Source organism: Salvelinus sp. IW2-2015, linkage group LG14 (genome assembly GCF_002910315.2).
Source record: "Salvelinus sp. IW2-2015 linkage group LG14, ASM291031v2, whole genome shotgun sequence".
NCBI classification, from domain to species: Eukaryota; Metazoa; Chordata; class Actinopteri; order Salmoniformes; family Salmonidae; genus Salvelinus; species Salvelinus sp. IW2-2015.
The window spans coordinates 53388761-53412854 of NC_036854.1; the positions used below are offsets into that span (position 1 = coordinate 53388761).

The 24094-nt window shown below is 42.4% G+C and overlaps 1 protein-coding gene across 1 annotated transcript; it reads right to left on the reverse strand.

The window, feature by feature from the left end:
- Positions 1–4018: 4018 nt before the first annotated feature.
- On the reverse strand, positions 4019–23708 carry LOC111973218 (serine/threonine-protein kinase PRP4 homolog). The gene is made up of 15 exons (XM_024000507.2): positions 23610–23708; positions 17065–18282; positions 16640–16798; positions 16154–16315; positions 15970–16051; positions 15520–15727; positions 11570–11637; positions 11269–11362; positions 10859–11006; positions 10373–10510; positions 9985–10138; positions 8254–8368; positions 4855–5006; positions 4621–4707; positions 4019–4319 (listed from the first exon to the last, which is right to left on the reverse strand). Exons 1-15 carry the CDS (start codon positions 23669–23671, stop codon positions 4116–4118), a joined length of 3051 nt encoding a protein of 1016 aa, XP_023856275.1. The 5' UTR covers positions 23672–23708; the 3' UTR covers positions 4019–4115.
- Between the last annotated feature and the right edge of the window lie 386 nt (positions 23709–24094).

Sequence of the window (24094 nt, forward strand, 5' to 3'; positions counted from 1 at the left end):
ATTGAACTCTTTGGCCTGAATGCCAAGCGTCATTTCTGGAGGAAACATGGCATCATCCCTATGGTGAAGCATGGTTGTTGCAGCATCATGCTGTGGGCATGTTTTTCAGCGGCAAGGACTGGGAGCCTAGTCAGAATCGAGGGAAAGATGAACGGAGCAAAGTACAGAGAGATCCTTGATGAAGTCCTGAGCGCTCTGGAGCAGGTTCTCAGACTGGGGCGAAGGTTCACCTTTCAACAGTACAACGACCCTAAGCACACAGCCAAGACAATGCAGGAATGGCTTCGGGACAAGTCTCTGAATGTCCTTGAGTGGCCCAGCCAGAGCCCAAACTTGAACCAGATCGAACATCTCGGGAGAGACCTGAAAATAGCTTTGCAGCGACGCAATCTGACAGCGCTTTAGAGGATCTGCAGAGAAGAATGGGAGAAACTCCCAAAATACAGGTGTGCCAAGCTTGTAGCGTCATAACCAAGAAGACTCGAGGCTGTAATCGCTGCCAAAGGTGCTTCAACAAAGTACCGAGTAAAGGGTCTGAATACTTATGCAAATGTGATCTTTTCTAAAAAACAATTTTTGCTTTGTCATTATGGGGTATTTTAGAATAAGGCTGTAACATAACAAAATGTGGAAAAGGTGAAGGGGTCTGAATACTTTCTGAAAGCACTGTACAGTCGTGGCCAAAGGGTTTGAGAATGACACAAATATACATTTTCAAAGTTTGCTACCTCWGTTTGTATGATGGCAATTTGCATATACTCCAGAATGTTATAAAGAGTGATCAGATGAATTGCAATTAATTGCAAAGTCCCTCTTTGCCATGCAAATGAACTGAATCCCCCAAAAACATTTCCACTGCATTTCAGCCCTGCCACAAAAGGACCAGCTGACATCATGTCAGTGATTCTCTCGTTAACACAGGTGTGAGTGTTGACGAGGACAAGGCTGGAGATCACTCTGTCATGCTGATTGAGTTCGAATAACAAACTGGCAGCTTCAAAAGGAGGGTGGTGCTTGGAATCATTGTTCTTCCTCTGTCAACTATGGTTACCTGCAAGGAACACGTGCCTCATCATTGCTTTGCACAAAAAGGGCTTCACATGCAAGGATATTGCTGCCAGTAAGATTGCACCTAAATCAACCATTTTTCGGATCATCAAGAACTTCAAGGAGAGCGGTTCAATTGTTGTGAAGAAGGCTTCAGGGCGCCCAAGAAAGTCCAGCAAGCGCCAGGACGTCTCCTAAGTTGATTCAGCTGTGGAATCGGGGAACACCAGTACAGAGCTTGCTCAGGAATGGCAGCAGGCAGGTGTGACTGCATCTGCACGCACAGTGAGGCAAAGACTTTTGGAGGATGGCCTGGTGTCAAGAAGGGCAGCAAAGAAGCCACTTCTCTCCAGGAAAAACATCAGGGACAGACTGATATTCTGCAAAAGGTACAGGGATTGAACTGCTGAGGACTGGAGTAAAATCATTGTCCTGATGAATCCCTTTACAATTGTTTGGGGCATCCGGAAAAAAGCTTGTCTGGAGAGACCAGGTGAGCGCTACCATCAGTCCTGTGTCATGCCAACAGTAAAGCATCCTGAGACCATTCACGTGTGGGTTTGCTTCTCAGCCAAGGGAGTGGGCTCACTCACAATTTTGCCTAAGAACGCAGCCATGAATAAAGAATGGTACCAACACATCCTCTGAGAGCAACTTCTCCCAACCATCCAGGACAGTTTGTGACGAACAATGCCCTTTTCAGCATGATGGAGCACCTTGCCATGAGGCAAAGTGATAACTAAGTGGCTCGGGAACAAAACATTGATATTTTGGGTCCATGGCCAGAAAATCTTCCAGACCTTAATTCCATTGAGAACTTGTGGTCAATCCTCAAGAGGCGGTGGACAAACAAAAACCCACAAATTCTGACAAATTTGAGCATTGATAATGCAAGAATGGGCTGCAATCAGTCAGATGTGGCCCAGAAGTTAATTGACAGCATGCCAGGGCGAATTTGAGGTCTTGAAAAAGAAGGGTCAACCCTGCAAATATTGACTCTTTGCATCAACTTCATGTAATTGTCAATAAAAGCCTTTGACACTTATGAAATGCTTGTAATTATACTTCAGTATTCCATAGTAACATCTGACAAACTTTGTGGAAATTAATATTTGTGTCATTCTCAAAACTTTTGACCACGACTGTATATAAAGCAGGCAGACAGGCATCCAGTTACTGTTCGGTTGAACGTTAGAATGTGCAAAAGGAGTGGCCTAAGCGACTTTGTATATGTGATATGATCGTCGGTGCCAGGAACGCCRGATTCAGTATCTCAGAAACAGCTGCCTCCTGGGCTTTTCACACACAAGTGTGTAGGGTGTCCCCGAGAATGGTGCGAAAACAGCTCATTGGTGAGGGGCCGAAGGAGAATGGCAATAATCGTGCAAGCCAACAGGCTGGCCACAAACAGACAAATAACGGCACAGTACAAGTGGTGTGCAGAAGGGCATCTCGGAACGCACAACTCGTCGATTCTTGTCACGGTTGGGCTATTGCGACAGACGAGCACACCGGGTTCCATCCACTCCTATCAGCTAAAAAGAAGAAGAGGCTCCAGTTGGCACACGATCACCAACACTGGACAATTGAAAAGTGGAAAAATAGGGCCTCCCGAGTGGCGCAGTGGTCTAAGGTACTGCATCGCAGTGCCACTAGAGATTATGGGTTCGAGTCCAGGTTCTGTCACAGCCGGCCGCAACCAGGAGACCAATGGGGCGGTGCACAATTGGCCCAGCGTTGTCCGGGTTAGCAATGAGACAAGACTGTAACTACCAATTGGATACCATGAAATTGGGGAGAAAAAGGGGTTAAAAAAATAAATAAAATGAGGTGGAGAAAAAATTGCCTGGTCTGTCGAATCCTGTTGCGTCATGCTGATGGCAGAGTCAGGATTTGGCATAAGCAGCAGGACCCATCCTGCCTGGTGTTAACGGTACAGGCTGGTGGCGGTGGTGTGATGCTATTGCGTTAGCAAGGACCAACATTCCCTGTAGAACGTTTCAGACTTGTAGATTACACGCCCCGAATAATTCAGACTGTTCTGGCGGCAAAGGGGGATCCGACGCTGTACTACATGGGTGTACCTAATAAACTGTGTGTACACAACATAGGAGAACAATGAGGGAGAGTGGTGGCTTCCAGAACTTCCACCAGTTCTGTGTTTTACACACAAGGCTCATGCACGAGGCTGAGAGCCTATAGCCAGGACCGTGTCAGAGAGAGAGAGAGAGAGAGAAAGCGAGAAATAAAGAGAAGTTGTGAAATCATTGGAGTCAATCGAGGCTGTTCTGTAAAATAACACAATGGCCGTGCTTGAAATGGAACATTCCTATTGTTCTGAGGGGAGTACAGTACTACTGTTGAGTCCATTCCTTAAGCACAGGCCTGGGACCTGTGAAATGGGGCTTGTGCTGCCATAACATATGGGACATAAATGCTGCTACACACACAGAGCATTTACATTACACAGGCCTGCGCTACACACGTCTAGGGCACAACGAAAGAATGCACATTCAAAAGCATGCATCGTAGCAGAATGAGCAATGTTTGTAATCATAAAAAAGAAACTGCAGAAGATGTGCCATTATGTATCATCTTCTTGACCCAAATAGTACACGACCCAAATTTCTAGACTGACTGAACACTCTGATTCTTCCAACAACGCAATAGACATATTTACAGGAATTATATTCTTTCAATTTCTGTCATTTCATTGCCAGTTAAAACATTTTTTTGAATGTCAATTTTCAATGACCTATTTACAATAAAACTAGATACCAGGTTATAGTACCCATCATAATCAAAATAGGGGGGAGGGAAAAATATACATCCATAACATTCTTAATGGGGAGTCTGGTCTTGTCTTTTTGGCTGCCATACTGCAGTATTCGACCTGACATCGCTGCTCTGGGTGGTGGTGGTATAGTAGCCTGGTCCCAGATCTGTTTTGTGCTGTTTTGCCAACTGTTGTTGTTGTCATGCAATTGACATCAGAATGACCATAATTGGCGAGACAGCACAAATGGATCTGGAAACAGGCTAGTGGTATAGTGTGAGCTGGTCTGAGGTCAGATTTTCTCCTGGATGAAGGGGTGCTGCAGGGCCTGGTTGATACTGATGCGTTTGGCCGGGTCCAGCATCAGCGTGCTGTCGATCAGGTCTTTGAGGATCAGGACCTTCTTCCTCTGCTCCTCGGGCAGCCGCTGGCCCCCCACCATGTCACACAACAGGTCCTTGGTGGGGTTGATGGTGCTCATCACTGTCACCTTCTCCTGTGGACGGGACGGTGAGGTGTGGATGGAGGGAGGTGGAGGGGTGGATGGAGGGAGGTGGAGGGGTGGAATGGGGGGAGGTGGTGGAAGCAGAAGTTAGATTTTTTTTATAAGACAGTGGAACCATTCAAAAACCATTAACCATCTGAATGAGCCTTCATGATTAGCCCCGTCAAACCTAGCAAGTTATTTATGCTTGAACCACAGACTGAAGATCGATAGAATCAGGGAAACCACTTTGCCCTCTTTCTTAGATTGTTTCCTGAAAAAGTAGTAGGTGAAAAGTAAAACATATACAAACCCTTTCAGTCACTTTGTCTACTTCAATGTAGAGGAAGTTGAGGTTCTGATCAAAGTGCTGGTCTTTGAACAGGCCTTTCCGGATCATCTGAGAAGAAAAGAAGACACATGACATCATCTGTACCTTACAGCACAGTGTACAATGCCCCAGGTTATGACTTCCTCTCAAAATCTAACTTTGAGAAAAAGGTTGAGGCTAGGAAACCAGCCAGGTCCAGTAATGTGGACAGTTTACCTTGTTGGGCATCTTGCCCTTGAGGTCCATGGCAAGTTTGATCATGTGGTTGTTGGAGGAGCCGGGGAACAGGATCTTGCCTGTGTAGAGTTCGTATAGGGTGCAGCCCACCGACCACATGTCTATGCTGTAGTCGTACGGCTTCCCAATGACTGTGATAGAGAGAGACATAATGAATGTGATCCAAGTATGTGAGACCATCATTCAGGGATGCAAACTGGTGAAGGCCCAAAAAGGTGAGAGAAAAAAATCTGCGTAAACTGCAATTTTCAGAGTGGGGTTATCACAATACCAACATTTCACTAACGATGTGATACCAGGACAAGTATCACGATACTAAGCGGAAGGGATGCACTATATATCGGTGAACATATCGGAATCGGACGATATTAGCTAAAAATGGCAACATCGGTATTGGCCCGATTAACGCCGATGTTAAAAACCGATGTCAAAGCTACCGTGCAAACCTATATAACGTAGGTACATGACGTAATAACGGCACGTAAAATGTTGCGCTTCACGTGCAACACAGCATTTCTAACCTAGCCCACAATGTCTGCTGTGTGGATCGAGCAGTCAACAAATCGAGCAGTCATTTGAAAGAGTAAGACATTTTCAGCGATACAACTCAAAGGTGAAATCCATTAAAGCCAAAATAATGGCATTCATTGCCCTTGACAATCAACCGTTCTCTGTCGTGGGTGATGTTGGCTTTCGCCGACTGGTCGAGTACCGGTACACACTACCAAGTGCGCTATTGTCAGATGTTGCCCTACCGGAGTTACACAGTAATAGCGTCACGACATACATACTATGGAATGCTGTTTGGGTCTTTGCATGTCAAAAAATATTCAGTAGCACTRTCAAAGCTGTACAAAAAAGTCTGCAAACAAGCAAACACCGGCCACAAACGATGTGTTTACAATACCGTGTTGGTAATAAAGCATAATTTGTTCGACCGCAACTTCTGGGATAGCTAGCTTTAGCTTGGTACCTAGCTAGCACCAATACAACCAGCCTGAAAACAATGACCAGTAGAAACTGTAGTCATTTTCATTATTCTTAGCAATGATTTAGGAATCCTTGTGAGTAAGTATTAGCTGGGATGCCACTTGTTCCMTTTTGAAATTGAACTTCAGTTCATGAAAATAAATAGCTAGCCAGCTACTTAACCCCGTTTCCCAAAGCTAACTTTATAAGCAGCCAGCTAGCTTCACCTGGCTAGTGARGCTTGACAGGACTATGTGTTGTGAAGCTAGCCACAATAAGAACTAAATTCAATAGTGGAATTTGCGGTTTGCCTTCAAAATAAAAGTATATAATTGACAGTGATGCAAATGAATACAAATATTTTGATGACTAACTGCAAAGTCCACCATTGTGGCTAGCTTCACATAGATTGGTCCGACCACCATTAATCAAATAAGAACTGTCTTTCAAAATTAGGGTTATTTTTGATGATGACACCTAGCTGTATAGTTAGGCAGCTAACTATAGCTACTGAAACAGATTATGTCGTGTTATTTGACGTGTCAAATAGTGTTATTAGACGTGTATCTTTTTTGACACGCAAAGACTCAAAAGACCTTTCATAGAAATCCTGGTTGAGAATGAAATTACAAAAAATGAACAACGAAACAGCACAGCAAGTGAATGAAAGAAATAGGTTTTGATTATGTTTTACTGGTAATGGGGACATATGTAAATGCCAACAAAATAACTTTTTGGTAAGTGTGGTGTGTGTGTAACCATTATTTAACTAGGCAAGTCAGTTAAGAACAAATTCGTATTTACAATTATGGCCCGGACGACGCTGGGCCAATTGTGCGCCGCCATATGGGACTCCCAATCATGTCCGGATGTGATACAGCCTGGATTCGAACCAGGGACTGTAGTAATGCCTCTTGCACTGAGATGCAGTGCCTTAGACCGCTGCGTCCATGTGTGTGTGTTAACTATTGAACTGTACTAGAATGCTTAAAAGGCTGCTAAAATTTGAAATATCGGTTATCGGTAGCGTTTCTTTTGGCGAGGAAATTATCAGTGTCGGCCAAAAATGTCATATCGGTGCATCACTACTAACTAGTATTGTGATACCACAGGGTTTGCCCTGCCACCCTGTTCCCGTGTTCTATATGTTCTGCACACAAACCTGTCCCTGATATTCACACCAATACAACACATTGAATTTAACGTCACACTTTTTAGTGTATAATAGAATTGGCTACTGCAGAAAATGGCTGATTTGCTCATATCCAAAGACCTACCTGTGATTGGGCAGGAGGAATGTAGAAAGGAGTATAAATGCATAATGATCTTAATTTTCATTGTGGCATTAAGGGAAAAACAGACTAGGCCTATTTGAAACCATCTTTACGCTACTCTTCAGACAACTCTATACACACACACACACACACACACACACGATTTTGGATGAAGCACTCATTCTGATAGGACATACTGTATATTATTTTTCGATTTGTAGTTGACGTTTAGGGATGCATTCTGTGCTCAGTAATGAATTTTGATATGAGAAACATACATTATTTACTGATCACACAGGGACAGGGCTGGCTATAGCAAGATTTGGTTGCCCCCCCATCATGTGTTGGGCTGGGGCACTAAGCAACCGCTTATGACTGGAACGGGCCCTGCACAGGGAGAAGAAGTCAAGAAGACCTGTTCATGCCTATTTTATAGCTCAATGGGTGATACAAACTTTTTGTCAGACAGATCTACACAATTCACGTGGATGATTTATCTCCATCTCTTCATTCAAAAACACAATCCATGGACACTTACTGACAGTATTTATGTATATATTCTTATTCCATTCCTTAGATTTGTGTGTATTAGGTAGTTGTTGTGGAATTGTTAGATTACATGTTAGATATTGCTGCACTGTCGGAACTAGAAGCATTTCGCTGCAATCGCAATAACATCTGCTAATCATGTGTAACCAATMAAATTTGATTTGACAGTTGTGGCTGCTTCGCGTGATATATTGTTGTCTCTACTCTCTTGTCCTTTGTGCTGTTGTCTCTGCCCAATAGTGTTTGTACTATGTTTTGTGCTACTACCATGCTGTGTTTTCATGTGTTGCTGCCATACTAAGTTGTTGTCTTAGGCCTCTCTTTATGTAGTGTTGTGGTGTCTCTCTTGCCGTGATGTGTGTTTTGTCGTATATATATATATATATATATATTTTTTATTACAACCCCCGTCCCAGAAGGCCTTTTGCCATCATTATAAATAAGAATTCGTTCTTAACTGACATGACTAGTTAAATAAAGGTTAAATAAAAATATATATATTTTGAGATCAAAGCAGGTTTAAAGTGACGAGTTTACAACCCTGATAATTTAAGAAAAATCTTTATAGTCAACAAACACAACTTACTGATTTCGGGAGCTCTGTAGAATCTGCTGACGAGGTACGGCGTGATGTCGTTGTCCGCCACGTGGGATGCCGAGCCAAAATCGCAGAGTTTCAGGATGGTCTTCGACTCATTCACCTTGTGGGGAGAGACAGAGAAACAGACACTATCAAACCAGGGTTTTATTCATTATGGCAGTGTAGCAAAACGCTTTTTTTTTTTTTAACTCTACAGAAATCGAAAAACCAAGTGATTCTTATTGGACGAATCCAGGCAGTCCCTCCCTGTTTCAGTCCGCTTTCTTCCATTTGGTGCCTTATGAACACGAGCCAGCCTCAGTGCAGTGGTTAACAGTCATGTGATGATATATATAAATGTAGGGGTGTGAAAGTTTATAAACAAAATTGGGATCCGTAACTAAGAAAAATCTTTAACAGAATTTTCTTTTTTTACCCCCCAGAAAATGTTAATCACAGTGCAGCTGGCTAGCCTGCTCTTTCTCTTCGCTAATGATGCGAGTCTGTTGTGTGTAGAATATCCTAGCCTATTCATTGAKKATAGGCCCTGCTTTACCGAATTTGCGAGACATTGCATGCCAAGAAATTGCAAAAAACAGCATTCCATTGCGAGATACAGMTTTTGATTGTCGATAGATAGGCCTAGTGCACGGTTCTGACTATGTCTGCCTGGTGGCCGACCTGCCTATACTGTGAAGCTCCCCTCTCTCTTCGTCCCTCGCTATGAAACATGCGATTGTTTGTGTTCTTGGAAGTACAGCCATTAATAAGGCTCCTCCGTTCCAAAATGACTGAATCTTAGGAGTCGGTTCCTTGCAGAAGATGCATTTTCTTTAGACTAAATGTCTTGTAAAGTCACGGTATTTAACAAACTTTGAAGTACATTTTTAAGAGAGAGTGGTCTGCGTGCAGACAGGTCAAGATTATTATATATTTTTTTATTTCACCTTTATTTAACCAGGTAGGCTAGTTGAGAACAAGTTCTCATTTACAACTGCGACCTGGCCAAGATAAAGCAAAGCAGTTCGACACATACAACAACACAGAGTTACACATGGAATAAACAAACATACAGTCAATAATACAGGAGAAAAAAGTATATATACAGTGTGTGCAAATGAGGTAGGATAAGGGAGGYAAATCAACAAATAGGCCATGGTGGTGAAGTAATTATAATATAGCAATTAAACACTGGAATGGTAGATGTGCAGAAGATGAATGTGCAAGTAGAGATACTGGGGTGCAAAGGAGCAAGATAAATAAATAAATACAGTATGGGGATGAGGTAGTTGGATGGGCTATGTACAGGTGCAGTGATCTGTGAGCTGGGTCTTGTAACTCCTGGTCGCCTATTGATGGACATTAGACCCGCTTCAGAAGCAGCATTCCTTTTTCAGATAACTAAAATGCCCGTTCAGTGGCGTTTCGAAACTATCTCCAGAGAAGGTTTCGTGTTGGCATTTAAAAAGCCGTAGTGTACCCTTACAGTCAAACAAACATACCAAGGAGCTTTCAAGGGTATATCTGACAGCGGAAGATATAACTTTATTGCCCGGTCCCTAGCGGTCATACATGCATAATAGGACCATTATTCTGCATTGTGAATTAATGTGGAATTTTTGGATTATTATTAGATTTTTTTTACTGAAAACTGTAAAAATAAAAATGCAGTTTAAAAGTTAAGCAAAATGTTCCATTTGTCACATCCCTAATATAATGATAGTATGGGCCTCATACCAAGATGTTGTCGGGCTTGATGTCAGCGTGGAGGATGTTGCACCGTTTGAGGAGCTTGAGGGCCAGGAAGAGCTGCTGGGTGTAGGAGCGGACAGCCTTGATGTGGAGGCCCACATCCTTACCATACTTCTTCAACACCTCGCGCAAGTTCATACTGGGAACAGAAATGACAAAGAAAGACACGAGTTACAGCCAGTGAAGCCGTGTGCTAGATGACAAACACGCTGCAGCGTATAATGCCACTAAGGACATATGGTATGTCTGAAATTGCACCCTATTCCCTTTAAATTGCATTAATCTTGACCAGAAGTGCCCTATAATAGATCACAATTTAATACATAGCCATAGTGTGGTGACAGTGCAGTAGTGGTAGTCTCCCAGCCAGTACCTGAGGGGCTCAAACACCAGACACAGGTGCTGCTTGTGGTAGAAGTGTCTGAAGAGGCGCAGGCAGTGGAACTTGTCGTCGGGGTCGGCGTCGTTGAGCCTCTTGAGGAACTCCAGCTCCTTCAGGCCAGTTTTCTGCCTGGAGACCCAAAACAAAATCAGCAAGGTAAGCATTGATTGTTTTTTATTTATTTGTATAAATAAATCAGATAAATTCCCCTTGTCCAAGGAAAACCCGGACACTTCACATAGATGGAATACGTATGAGAGTGCACATTCAAATGTATGGGTGGTAAAGGCAATATGCTCCCATAACAATAAGTGAAACAGACCAGACAAACCCAAATGGCACCTTATTGCCKATATAGTGCACTACTTTTGACTAGAGAGCTATGGGCCCTGGTCAAGAGTGCTGGTCAAAAGTAGTAGACTATATAGGGAATGGGTTGCCATTTGAGTCCTGAGGCTTGCCTGCCTGAGGACCTACATGAGCTCGTTGTTGCGGATGATCTTGACAGCCACATCCTGTCCGGCGCGGGCCGTGTCCCTGCCCCTGATCACATTGCTAAACATTCCCTGGCCTGTGTAGCCATACACGTCATAGCGCTTGTCCAGCGTCTCCCCGATGTTCACACCTAACATACAGGTGGCACACAGAGGGAAGAGATGAGGGGCATGTTTATAAAGTGTTGGACATTTCTCAATGCGATATCCAGTTTCCAGGCCTAAAACAACACTATATTGAATGATCATGAAATCAAAGGACCACACTGAATACTGTAAGACTACACGGACTGTTTCCAAACAGGGCTGATTTATAGAGAAAAAAAAATAATTTAATTGATGAATTAGTGAATGACAGTAACATTTGTACAGTGTACAGTCAAGGGCACTTACGGTAGTAACCCTCTGCGTCGGTCCAGTTGTCCCGGAGGTTGGGGTTCTCTTTGAAGTCCTTCCCCCCCACACCTGCTGCTCTCATCCTGGCACTCTGTACAGAGATATATACGACCAATGGTTCAACCACAACATAACCAAACATTCAACCACACTCACATAATGAACTACTGCAACAGACAGATCATTCGGGAAGATAAGGACGAGCTTGCGTGTCTAGTCCAGAGTTGCACTCTAAAGATCAGAGACACAAACATGGTTTGAAATCAGTGGAGGGGAATGAGGCTCCTGTAAGACTTACATCAATGGCTGCTTCAAACATGTCGTCCGATTCTGTAAACATATCCGGGGCCGAGGGCTTTTTGGGTCCTAACGGAAAGAGGGAGGGGGAAACATTTTTTTACATTTGTGAGTTATTAGTAGAAACATGCTCTGACTGGCACACGTTTTGGCCATAAAATATCACCTGAAGGAATGCAAATGAATGACCATAGGGGACCCAAAGACTTACTTACAGACCGAAGACTAATTTACCACCCCTGCATTGGTCAATGTAAGTCGTATGTGTTAAGTCACTACTGCATTGTCAGCTTTCTCCCAAGCAGACAGATTCAAATTCAGATCAACTTTATTATCACACTAGGGGGAAATTAATTTGGTCATGTGCTTAAAAAGACAGTACATGAAAACGGAAACTACACAATAGAATCATTACGGCACAGTCAGCAATTTTCATGCTGCGGGCAAATATTTTTGTTGTCCACCAGATTATTTGGAAACGGTCGTCTATCTGATTTGTATGCGTTATCCTACGGAATTGTATTAAAAGCACATATTTTTCCGCATTATTCAACTTCAGTAACCTACCTCCCTAGTAGCGCGCCTAGTATGTGTGGTCTCATGGAAATAGAGTAGGCTGTCTATACGAGCGGAGAATCACGTGGCAGTTAACTTAAATATGATTAGACTGTAGTTTACTACAGTGTCCGCAAATAAATACTGATCATGGAAAGAAGTGGAGGGTGCTCAACCAACGTGAGTCGAAGTGCAATCAAAAAATGGAATCATCATTTAGTAGTCAATAAGTATTGACTACCCATTTATTTGTCTCTGCCTGCAAATCATCCTTTACTACAGTGTCCGCAAATAAATACTGATCATGGAAAGAAGTGGAGGGTGCTCAACCAACGTGAGTCGAAGTGCAATCAAAAAATGGAATCATCATTTAGTAGTCAATAAGTATTGACTACCCATTTATTTGTCTCTGCCTGCAAATCATCCTCCTAAAACGTAGGCTATATCCTATATGCAAAACGTAGCAAGTGTGGCTGTCATGATTCTCGCTGCTTCCAGTTCAGTAGCCATACCTGCGAGATCAGGTGCGCGTGTGGWCTGAATTAAGTATAGTAGGCTATAGGCTATGCATGGTCATAGAAACACGGGTCAGTTATCTTTCCAATGAAATATACTTCCTAAATATGATTAGGCTATAGTTCACTACATTGCCTGGGAATAAATATTGATCATCATATTTCTCAGTCTGAAAACGTCCCAGTCCTAAAAGTTTGGCTATAAAAATAGCTTGAAAGAAAGTCTGCTCTCTTCAAACTACATCTATCATATGACTGTTATACCCCAGTAATGCAGAAAGCCTAATATAATGGGCCACGTGAGAATCTCAACGTATTTCTTAAGGTATTTTTGCACATTTGATATTGCCCATTAGGCAGAAAATTGCTGGGACCATGGCTGGCAAGTGAGCTGTGTCACATACTCCCMAAAAAAACATTGCGCGACAGCGGTTGGGAACAGTTCTTTTTCATTTGTTGTATTTTTATTATACTTTCCTTTATTTCCCACTAACTCTATAACCCCTCCCCTAATTGGACTAAACTAATGAACAACACTTAAGGCTTCTACTTCCAGCTCATACATACTATATACATTTTACAGACACAATCTATTTTACAATAGCTATATGTTGTTTGTTTTTACACCTATCCTTCCGCTACCCTCAACCCCTCCCATCTATCTCTGAAGACCATCCAGTTTGATTTCTATTTGCAAAATATTATATACATATAAAAAATATATAAAATACAGTTGAAGTCGGAAGTTTACATACACTTAGGTTGGAGTCATTAAAACTCGTTTTTCAACCACTCCACAAATTTCTTGTTTACAAACTATAGTTTTGGCAAGTCGGTTAGGACATCTACTTTGTGCATGACACAAGGAATTATTCCAACAATTGTTTACAGATAGATTATTTCACTTATAATTCACTGTATCACAATTCCAGTGGGTCAGAAGTTTACATACACTCAGTTGACTGTGCCATTAAACAGCTTGGAAAATTCCAGAAAATAATGTCATGGCTTTAGAAGCTTCTGATAGGCTAATTGACATCATTTGAGTCAATTGGAGGTGTACCTGTGGATGTATTTCAAGGCCTACCTTCAAACTCAGTGCCTCTTTGCATGACATCATGGGGAAATCAAAAGAAATCAGCCAAGATCTCAGAAAAACAATTGTAGACCTCCACAAGTCTGGTTCATCCTTGGGAGCAATTTCCAAATGCCTGAAGGTACGATGTTCATCTGTACAAACAATAGTATGCAAGTATAAACACACTGGGACCACGCAGCCGTCATACCGCTCAGGAAGGAGATGCATTCTATCTCCTAGAGATGAACGTACTTTGGTGTGAAAAGTACAAATCAATCCCAGAACAACAGCAAAGATGCTGGAGGAAACAGGTCTAGGACCTTGTGAAGATGCTGGAGGAAACAGGTACTAAAGTATCTATATCCACAGTAAAACGAGTCCTATATCGACATAACCTGAAAGGCCGCTCAGCAAGGAAGAAGCCACTGCTCCAAAACTGCCATAAAAAAGTCAGACTACGGTTTGCAACTGCACATGGGGACAAAGATCATACTTTTTGGAGAAATGTCCTCTGGTCTGATGAAACAAAAATAGAACTGCTTGGCCATAATGACCATTGTTATCTTTGGAGGAAAAAGGGATGAGGCTTGCAAGCTGAAGAACACCATCCCAACCATGAAGCACAGGGGTGGCAGCATCATGTTGTGGGGGTGCTTTGCTGCAGGAGGGATTGGTGCACTCCACAAAATAGATTGCATCATAAGGCAGGAAAATTATGTGGATATATTGAAGCAACATCTCAAGACATCAGTCAGGAAGTTAAAGCTTGGTCGCAAATGGGGCTTCCAAATGGACAATGACCCCAAGCATACTTCCAAAGTTGTGGCAAAATGGCTTAAAGACAACAAAGTCAAGGTATTGGAGTGGCCATCACAAAGCCCTGACCTTAATCCTATAGAGAATTTGTAGGCAGAACTGGAAAAGCGTGTGCGAGCAAGGAGGCCTACAAACCTGACTCAGTTACACCAGCTCTGTCATGAGGAATGGGCCAAAATTCACCCAACTTATTGTGGGAAGCTTGTGGAAGGCTACCCGAAAACATTTGACCCATGTTAAACAATTTAAAGGCAATGCTACCAAATACTAAATACTAAAGTTCTGACCCACTGGGAATGTGAGGAAAGAAATAAAAGCTGAAATAAATCATTCTCTCAACTATTATTCTGACATTTCACATTCTAAAAATAAAGTGGTGATCCTAACTGTCCTAAAACAGGGAATTTTTACTAGGATTAAATGTAAGGAATTGTGAAAACTGAGTTTAAATGTAGTTGGCTCAGGTGTATGTAAACTTCCGACTTCAACTGTATATGCATTTTACGGACACAGTATATTTTACATTAGTTATCTTGTTATTAGTCCCACCCTTCAGCTCCAGTCAACCCCTCCCATCTGTCTCTTAACACCATCCATTTTGGATTTCTATTTGCCATATATTTGTCAACTGTGCTGTGATGTTTCACAAAAGTTCTGAACCTTTCTATTCTCATAGTTTCTACAGATTGTAAATTAAAGATAAAAATGTTTGCTAAAAGTATTATTATATTATTGATTGATTGACTATGACTTTTCAGATCACCCAGTAGCGCTATCTGCAGAGTTAGCTCAAAGTAAATGTTGCAATTGTACAGCCATCCCTGGACATGCGACCAAAAACAAGCAACATATGGACAGTATCAAAACAAATAATCTAATGATTCTGTCTCTTCACAGCAAAATCTGCAGAGCTGGGATGGTTGTATCAACCATATACTGTAGGAAATAGGGCGCATATATCTTCACCTTGCCTGACCCTTTACTCACCGTCCTTCTCGTGTGTGATGAGGCCTTGCTTGGCCTTGATGTTCTCCTCAAACGTGTCCAGGTTCTCCAGCTCGTACTCCTTCACGTCGGCCGCCACGCGCTCCAGGATGTCGTCTGGTGAGGGCGAGCGGCTCCGCGTGCTGCTCTGGGGGCTACTGGGATCCGACGCCATAGACGTCATGCTGTCCTCGTTGCCGCCACGGTATTTCTGCGCAGGGAGAAAGGTGTCAGGCATAGAGAGGTCACAACAATGGAAATCCGGAAAAATAAGATATTGGTTTGGATGTGGGACAATTTCAGCGGTGTATCATGAAAAATCAAATCATGAAAATGTCCCATATCTGAGTAGAAAAAAATAGAGGATGTGTCTGTAAACAAACGAAACACTGGACTTGGGGATCCCTGAAACAGCTATGGACAGTCCAACAGCAGAGTGAGAGAGGAACTGACCTGGACGATAGCTAGGCGCTGCTGGCGGCGCTGCTCTATGAGGGCCTCTTCATCCACCTCCTCACCGTCAAAGTCCTCGAACCTGAGCACAAAATAAACCCACTTACAAGAACACACAATCACCCAGAGAATTACCATATTGCCGAGTATAGCATTTGTGTGTGTGTGTTGTCCCTCTACTCACACTTCCTCTTCGGAGGACTCCTTGTCGGCCTTCATGCCCTCAGAGAGGCTGCCCTTGAATTTGTCCTCGTCCCGGCCATGTCTCCTCCTCCTGTCCCGGTCCCGGGAATTGGAGCGCCTGCCGTACTGTCTGAGACGGCCGTACCTGTCCCTCTCTGGTGACCTGCAGCGCACAGCAAAGGAAACACTTTGTGTTGTTCTGAATGGTTTGTTAAACACTTAACAAACCCTTAGACAACCTTGTCTTATGAGCCTCCTACTCTGACATCACTAAAGCTTCATCAATAGAGCCAGACAGAATTTGAAAGGGAATCAGTCGGAAAGGAACTAGCTATACGAGTCCAGTATCTAATAATAATACAGTATTACTACCATTATTTACAGGCATCATCTCAATACATTTCTGAAGGCTTGAGGAAGAACTCTTGCAGATTCCATTTTGCCCAGCTCATCCACACACACAAAGTTTCAGCTTGTCTCGTCTAACCTGCGTCTCAGTGGAGATCTACTCCGTCTCCGGAAGGGCGAGGGAGACCTTCTTCTGAAGGGAGAGCGGCTCATCCTGCGACCTTGTGGAGCACCTCTGGGGCTGGTCTCCCGTGACCTCGCTCTACCCCCTGGTCCTGCTTCTGGCCGTATTCGCTTCCTGTAGGAGAGAGAAAGCTTGGAAGATCAGTGGTGGTAGCACAGCAGCACATTCTTAATGCCCAATCCTGAAACACAAAAGTAATAGTTGCCCTTGCCATGTACAGACCTCTACTGCTGTACAGTACGGGACAAGAAACAGGCACTGCATAAACATTTCGTAATATAGGCTTAAATAAATGATGGTTCATTTAAAAAAATAAAAACATTGGGACTCAAAGTTGGAGAAATAGGGAGTGGACTGCAGGTTATTCCATAGTAACGGACCTTAGTGGTGAGGAGCCCTGTCTGTCAGCATCCCTCCTCCTGGCGTCTATGGAGCGACTGCTGCCTCTCCTGGCTGGGGACCTGGCTGCTCTGGAAGGAGAGCCCTGTTTGGAGGTGGAGGCTGAAGCTGATGCCCGTTGGGAGTCTCTGGTGGAGCGTGGGGAGGTGCTGCGTCTCCTCTGGGGGCTGCTGAGCTCCCTTCCTCCTCGCCTTTGGGGAGAGCGATTCTCTTTCCCTGACGAGGTGTCCTTAAACGGGGACTTGGTCGGCCTCTTGTCTGGCTCTTTCTCTGCCTCCGATCGTCCTGGGCGCTCCCGTGATCTGGACCTCCGGCTGCTGTGCACCGCGTTTGGTCTGTCATCGTTCTGGGGCGAGGAGCGTTTGTCCAAGCGGCCGCCTCTCTGCTCTGATCTCCTGCTGGAGGGGGAAGGAGACGTCTTGCTTCTCTCTTTGGACCTGCTCTGGGAGCGTTTCCTCTCTTTTGATTTGCTGCGGCCACGTTCTTTGGCGGTGGTGTTTTTGGTGCCTTTGGTCGTTTTGTCTGACTTGGACTCCTTGCCGGTCCTCTCCCTGGACTTGCTCCGACTGTGGCGCTTGGAGCTGGACTTGCCTGCTTCTGTGGTGTCCCGTCTGGATTTACCACTTCTACCCCTCGGGGAGGGGGGCTTTGCCATGCTGTCCCTCTGGTGCTGCTCCCCATTCCGGACCCCCCCATCTCCATCTCCCTCCTCAGAGCCAGAGTTATAACCCTGTAGGATGAGGCCCATGCCTGACTGCACCTTGCCCCCCTCCATCATCTGGCTGTCTAGCTCTGCTTTGATCATGGCCCTCTGTTTCTCCAACTCCTCCAATAAAGCCTTGTCGTCAGATACAGGGGATATGTCCGTTTTTCTGTGGCTAGAGGAGCTGTTGATGCCAGGGGCGGATGGAGAGGAGCCATCTTTACGTTTGTGTTTCTTGTGTTTGTGTCTATGTTTGCGCTTGCGGTCCTTGTCCTCTTCAGAGGCGTGTCTGTGTTTTTTGTGCTTGCTGCGGTGTTTGTGTTTCTTTTTCTTGTGTTTGCTGCCACTGCTGTAATGTTTGGACCCCTCTGCTGTCTTTTCTCCATTTATTTCAGCTTCCCCCTCTCTGACCTCTTTATCGTCCTCTTCTTCTTCAGAATTTTCAACACTCTCCTCCTCACTCCCACTCTTCTCATTGCTCTCCAAATCTTCTTTCCTGTGGAGATAAAAAGAGATTGGTCAAATATAKAATTTAAACCAATAACTTTTTTGTAACTTGGTTAGCTACAACATTCATCGACCAAAACATTACTATCCTTGCTTCCTGACTTTACCGCCATAGCTGACGCATACTGCTAGCTGGGTGATTCTCATGAAACCAGTTTTAAACATATCTGTAGAAAATTTAGTTACAAAACTATGATGCAKATGCAAAAATCCACTATCATTCTGAAGACTAAGATGTCAACTTTTTTGCCAAAGTGTCTTATTTTAAATAAATTAATATGCACATTTTTCACCCAAAACTCTCATTACTGAAATGCTTTCTGATTAAATTCACAGAAATGTTTTATAAAATGTTACTTTCGAAAAACCTAACTCACTTGAATAAAACACTAAATATGTTGCCGAATTTTGTCCATAAATCCTAAAAATGGAATACTTGTTGAAGTTTACATTAAACTATAATATTTATTACGTAAAAACACTGACTGTGGACATGTCTCATTACCGCACCCCTCTTGTTGGTGGATAATTTTTGTTGCTGTTTTAAAGCCAATTTCCTACAATTCTACACATGTCTTGTGTGTGTGTTCATGTGATATTTGAGGAACTCAATTACAATGAAATGGGCTAGTTGATCTGTACATTTATGAAATGTTATAAATAGGTCTGTAATGACTGACATGAGGAAGAGGAAAACTGATGATGCACTACCAAATTTAAAACTTGCACCTTGTGCATTCTATTATTACAACTTTCAGGAGTAAGTTGAAATTTTGTTAAAGGTCATGAACAGTAAAAATCACGTTTTTCATGAAATTTGATATTTGGATGAAACCAGAATAAAGTCCCATAGGGCGGCACACAATTGGTCCAGTGTCGTCCGGGATAGGGGAGGGTTTGGCCGGGGTAGGCCGTCATTGTCAATAAGAATTTGTTCTTAACTGACTTGCCTAGTTAAATAAAGGATAAAAAAATATATATATATATAATTACCAAAGTATGAAAAATGACTGTTGCTTCTACATTGATGAAGTTTGATCATAAAGACACTGGTCCTCTCCCCCATGTCAAACACTTGGATTCAGGAGCCAGGATTATTAAGGGGATAGGGTGACATCATCCCAACTCTCATTTTAATACATCAATGGTAACATGATATTCTCTTACCGAATTTAAATAACTACAGCCTTGTAACCAACATCGGAGAAGGAGTGTTTGCGGAGGGGCGTGGCTTATATAGCTAGATACTGTAGCTACTCTACTGGTGCCAACATTTGACTGTAGGGTGTCAGCAAATATAATGAATCGTAAATGAATAATGAATATGACAAATCTAAGGTGCCACCAACCTCCTGTGTTATATGTCTCCCCTTTCATCTGTGTCTGGTGTTAGACAGTTACTGGCTAGCTAGGTCTTCAGCCAGCAAGGAATAAAAAGGGGGGGGGGGCGGCTAGTTCAAAACTCTGACGCAGTTGTCATGTGCTGCTGTGAACCGCATCACAAGAGACAGGAAATGTAAAAAAAATTGGGACGTAATTGATGCAATTGTTTGAGTTGCTTTGTGTATCACCAAATTAGCTTAAGATGATTTTACTGCAAACTGCTCACTAGATCCTTGTTTCTTGACATAGGCATTTCAAAGAGCTGTCAGTCAAGGCAACCTCATTAATATAAGCTCCCCGCCCACTCAGTCTTTTCAAACTTCCTGGTAGTTAGCCATGAGGAAACAGTACTTTCCCCCATCTTTTGGGGCATTTCTATCCCCCCAAAATATTATCCCCACAGGTGCACCCCACAGTTTCTGAACCACTAATCTAGAAGGGTAGTCCTTAGATGAGCACAGGTTGTTAATTTATTCGCTTATATGCCTTCAAAATGAGATTCTTCTTCTCAAACACCCCCTTTAACCCACTTGGACTTCTCATTACCAGCACGGCTAAAAAGCTCAAATTGTGAAAAAATCGGAACCATTACCTTACCAACACGGAGGCGTGAATGGGCTTWAGTGATGTGGTCAATTGTTTTCTGACGCATAATGGCTGTCTCCTATTTTTTGCATATTGAGTTAAGGTACTCATTACCGAAACACACATTTCTCATTACAACATAATTTTTAGGTCAGTTTAGGTAATAAGAACCTTAATTTCAGTAATGATAATAAGTTAAGTCTCATTTATAGTCAATGGGTGAGCTGTACTGGAAACTTAATCTATTTACTAGGTCCATTCCTTAAAACCTTGATTTTTTGTAAAAACAACATTTATTTGATTACGTACAAGAAATATGGGGTCTATAAACCCCATTTAACTTACTTTAAGCCACAATCGGCAGTTCGTGTTTCTGCAAAGAGCAACCCAAACACTTAAAGTAGGATATTCACCATTTTTACATCTGTACTTGTTTTCACACTTACCAACAGTGGCAAGAAAAAGTATGTGAACCCTTTGGAATTATCTGGATTTCTGCATAAATTGGTCATAAAATTTGATCTGATCTTCATCTAAGTCACAACAGCAGACAAACACAGTCTGCTTAAACTAATAACACACAAATTATTGTACTTTTCTTGTCTATATTGAATACATAATTTAAACATTCACAGTGTAGGTTGGAAAAAGTATGTGAACCCCTAGGCTAATGACTTCTCCAAAAGCAAATTGGAGTCAGGAGTCAGCTAACCTGGAGTACAATCATTGAGACGAGATTGGAGATGTTGGTTAGAACTGCCCTGCCCTATAAAGAAACTCACAAAATGTGAGTTTACTATTCACAAGAAGCATTGCCTGATGTGAACCATACCTCRAACAAAAGAGATCTCAGAAGACCCAAGATTAAGAATTGTTGACTTGCATAACGCTGGAAAGGGTTACAAAAGTATCTCTAAAAGCCTTGATGTTTATCAGTCCATGGTAGGACAAATTGTCTATAAATGGAGAAAGTTCAGCACTGCTGCTACTCTCTCTAGGATTGGCCGTCCGGCAAAGATGAYTGCAAGAGCACAGTGCAGAATGCTTAATGGGGTTAAACTACAGTTGAGTTGTTTGGAAGGGACACACAACACTATGGGTGGAGAAARAAACACACAGCACACCAACATCAAAACCTCATCCCAACTGTAAAGTATGGTGAAGGAAGCATCATGGTTTGGAGCTGCTTTGCTGCCTCAGGGCCTGAACAGCATGCTATCATCAACAAAAAAATGAATTCCCAAGTTTATCAAGACAATTTGCAGGAKAATGTAACTGTAACCGCCAACTGAAGCTCAAAAGAAGTTGGGTGATGCAACAGGACAATGACCCAAAACACAGAAGTAAATCAACAACAAAATGGCTTCAACAGAAGAAAATACACCTTCTGGAGTGGCCCAGTCAAAGTCCTGACAGAGATGCTGTGGCATGACCTCAAGAGAGCGGTTCACACCAGACATCCCAAGAACATTACTGAACTGAAACAGTTTTTTAAAGAGGAATGGTCCAAAATTCCTCCTGACCATTGTGCAGGTCTGATCCGCAACTACAGAAAATGTTTGCTTGAAGTTATTGCTGCCAAAGTAGGGTCAACCAGTTATTAAAACCAAGGGTTCGCATACTTTTCCCACCCTGCACTGTGAATGTTAACACGGTGTGTTCAATAAAGACATGACAACGTATAATTGTTGGTGTGTTATTAGTTTAAGCAGACTGTGTTTGTCTATTGTCGTGACTTAGATGAAGACCAGATCAAGTTTTATGACCAATTTATGCAGAAGTCCAGGTAATTCTAAAGGGTTCACATACTTTTTCTTGCCACTGTATACTGTTGTTTAAAGGTAGACTCAGCAAAATTACATTGCCACGAGCCGCACCGCAGATATTGAGATGAGCGAGACGCAAGACTTAGCTCTAAAACAGTCACACACGGTATCTGTGCATGGGTTCACTTCACGCTATTCACAGCATGGTAATCAGGGCACCAAAACAGAGGGGTTTGCGCATCAACGTTCTTAGTTGTGGCGGAAAATGACCCCCTATGCAGCTACGTCATATCGCTGAGTCTACCTTTAATATCCCAAGGTCCATATCTCATGGATTTAGATACTTTATAGGCATATATGCCGTTATGCCGTTTGCCCCCTAACATCCCATTCAATCCAGAAATACATCTAAAATGCCTTACAACTACAAATGTCCAAATACAGCAATACTACCTGTAAAGACCTTAGATTTTTTTTTGCTTTTGAAAATACATGCATGTAATTACAGTACTTATACTGTAATTAAGGGGTATTTTAGTAAATTGCATTAATAGTGATTTTAGTATGCAAATCATTTGGGATTAACAAATTACTGAATCTCAGAGAGATCAGTAGTTTTTCAATGGCAAACTATGCAACACTCATTACCGAAACTTGCAGTCTCCGAAACCTGCTCATCATTACCATAATGCACATATATTTTTTGAAATATTAGGAAAAATAAAACTTTGGCTTAATCTAGTTGTACTTTTGTTCTTTATCCAAATATGTGTACATAAAAATAAACCTGTATACACAAGTGATGACAAAATGTTAAAACCGCTATGTTATGGTAATGAGATATTACAAAATACATAAAAAATAATTGTATTTTCAGTGCTATGTTTAACTCGGGCATTTTCATTGCGGGATCTATGTAAAAAAAAWTATTAGAAATGGATTTGTTTTACTTTTTTGGACTGAAAACTGTTAGTGTAACGTTACAGTAATGAGCATTTTTGCATTGGTAACGTTAGTTGTGGAAATTGAGGTAAAATGCATAACTGTAAAAAAAAAAAAACTTAAATCATAAGAATAATTATGAAATAGATAAGTACAGATCCCAATCTCAGTGATCCAATATAACATTTCGTGAATTTTTTTAATTGTTTGGTCAAATGTCAAGTTTTRTGAGAATTACCCAGCTAACGTGTTAGCTTGCTCGCAAACACTGGCTAGCTTGCTACGTTAACTTCTTACTGATGCAATAGGTATTGTTAGCTAGATAGCTAGCGAGCAAAATAGCTAGCATATAAAGTCACATGTTATGGCACTAGGGTTTGAATGGTTTATGGTATAGTTTATCTGTGGTTTATCTATAGAAAACATGTAAACATGTCAGCAAACACGTTCGACCACTCGGTGCTAGCTAAGTCGAGATTGCAGGCTAKCTCTATATAGTTAGCCAGCTAGCTAGCCTAGTAGTTTTAATGCTTAAGGAAACAGATACAACGACCACAACGTCGACTTGCCAAAATCACTGAGCCGGATAAACGTACTACAAATAAATTGCATGACTGTGTAATCTTCTAAAATGTCTTACACGTGTTCGTTCCCATTATTATTCATTCTTGTAGACTCGATTTCCATCTCTACGTCGGCCATTTTCCTCAGCCGGGGAAGGCGGGGGTCCTTCCTTCAAAGTATTGTACACTGTACACACAACTGCAATAAAATGTACATCTGCCCTCTACAGCACCGGCGACGTACTGTGTTGACTGAAAATGCAAACGTTCTACTTTTGTTCACCAGGGGACAGTGATGTATCATAGTATGCTGACAGTGACAAGGAGAARGAGGTACATTCTCTACTAGTCTTAGCCTTTGATTTTACCCAAGTGTTGGTCTATTCCCAGCTATAGTTTTTCATAGTTTAAAAGCAGAAACCTAAGACCAGGGTATTCTCTCAGGTGTTCCCACCACTGGGATTTGTCACTCACAATCCATCTCTGATCTAATAATATCAGCCCAACACAATTGACACAATGTTATTACAYCCGACTGCTACCATCTGAGAGGTCAAAGAGC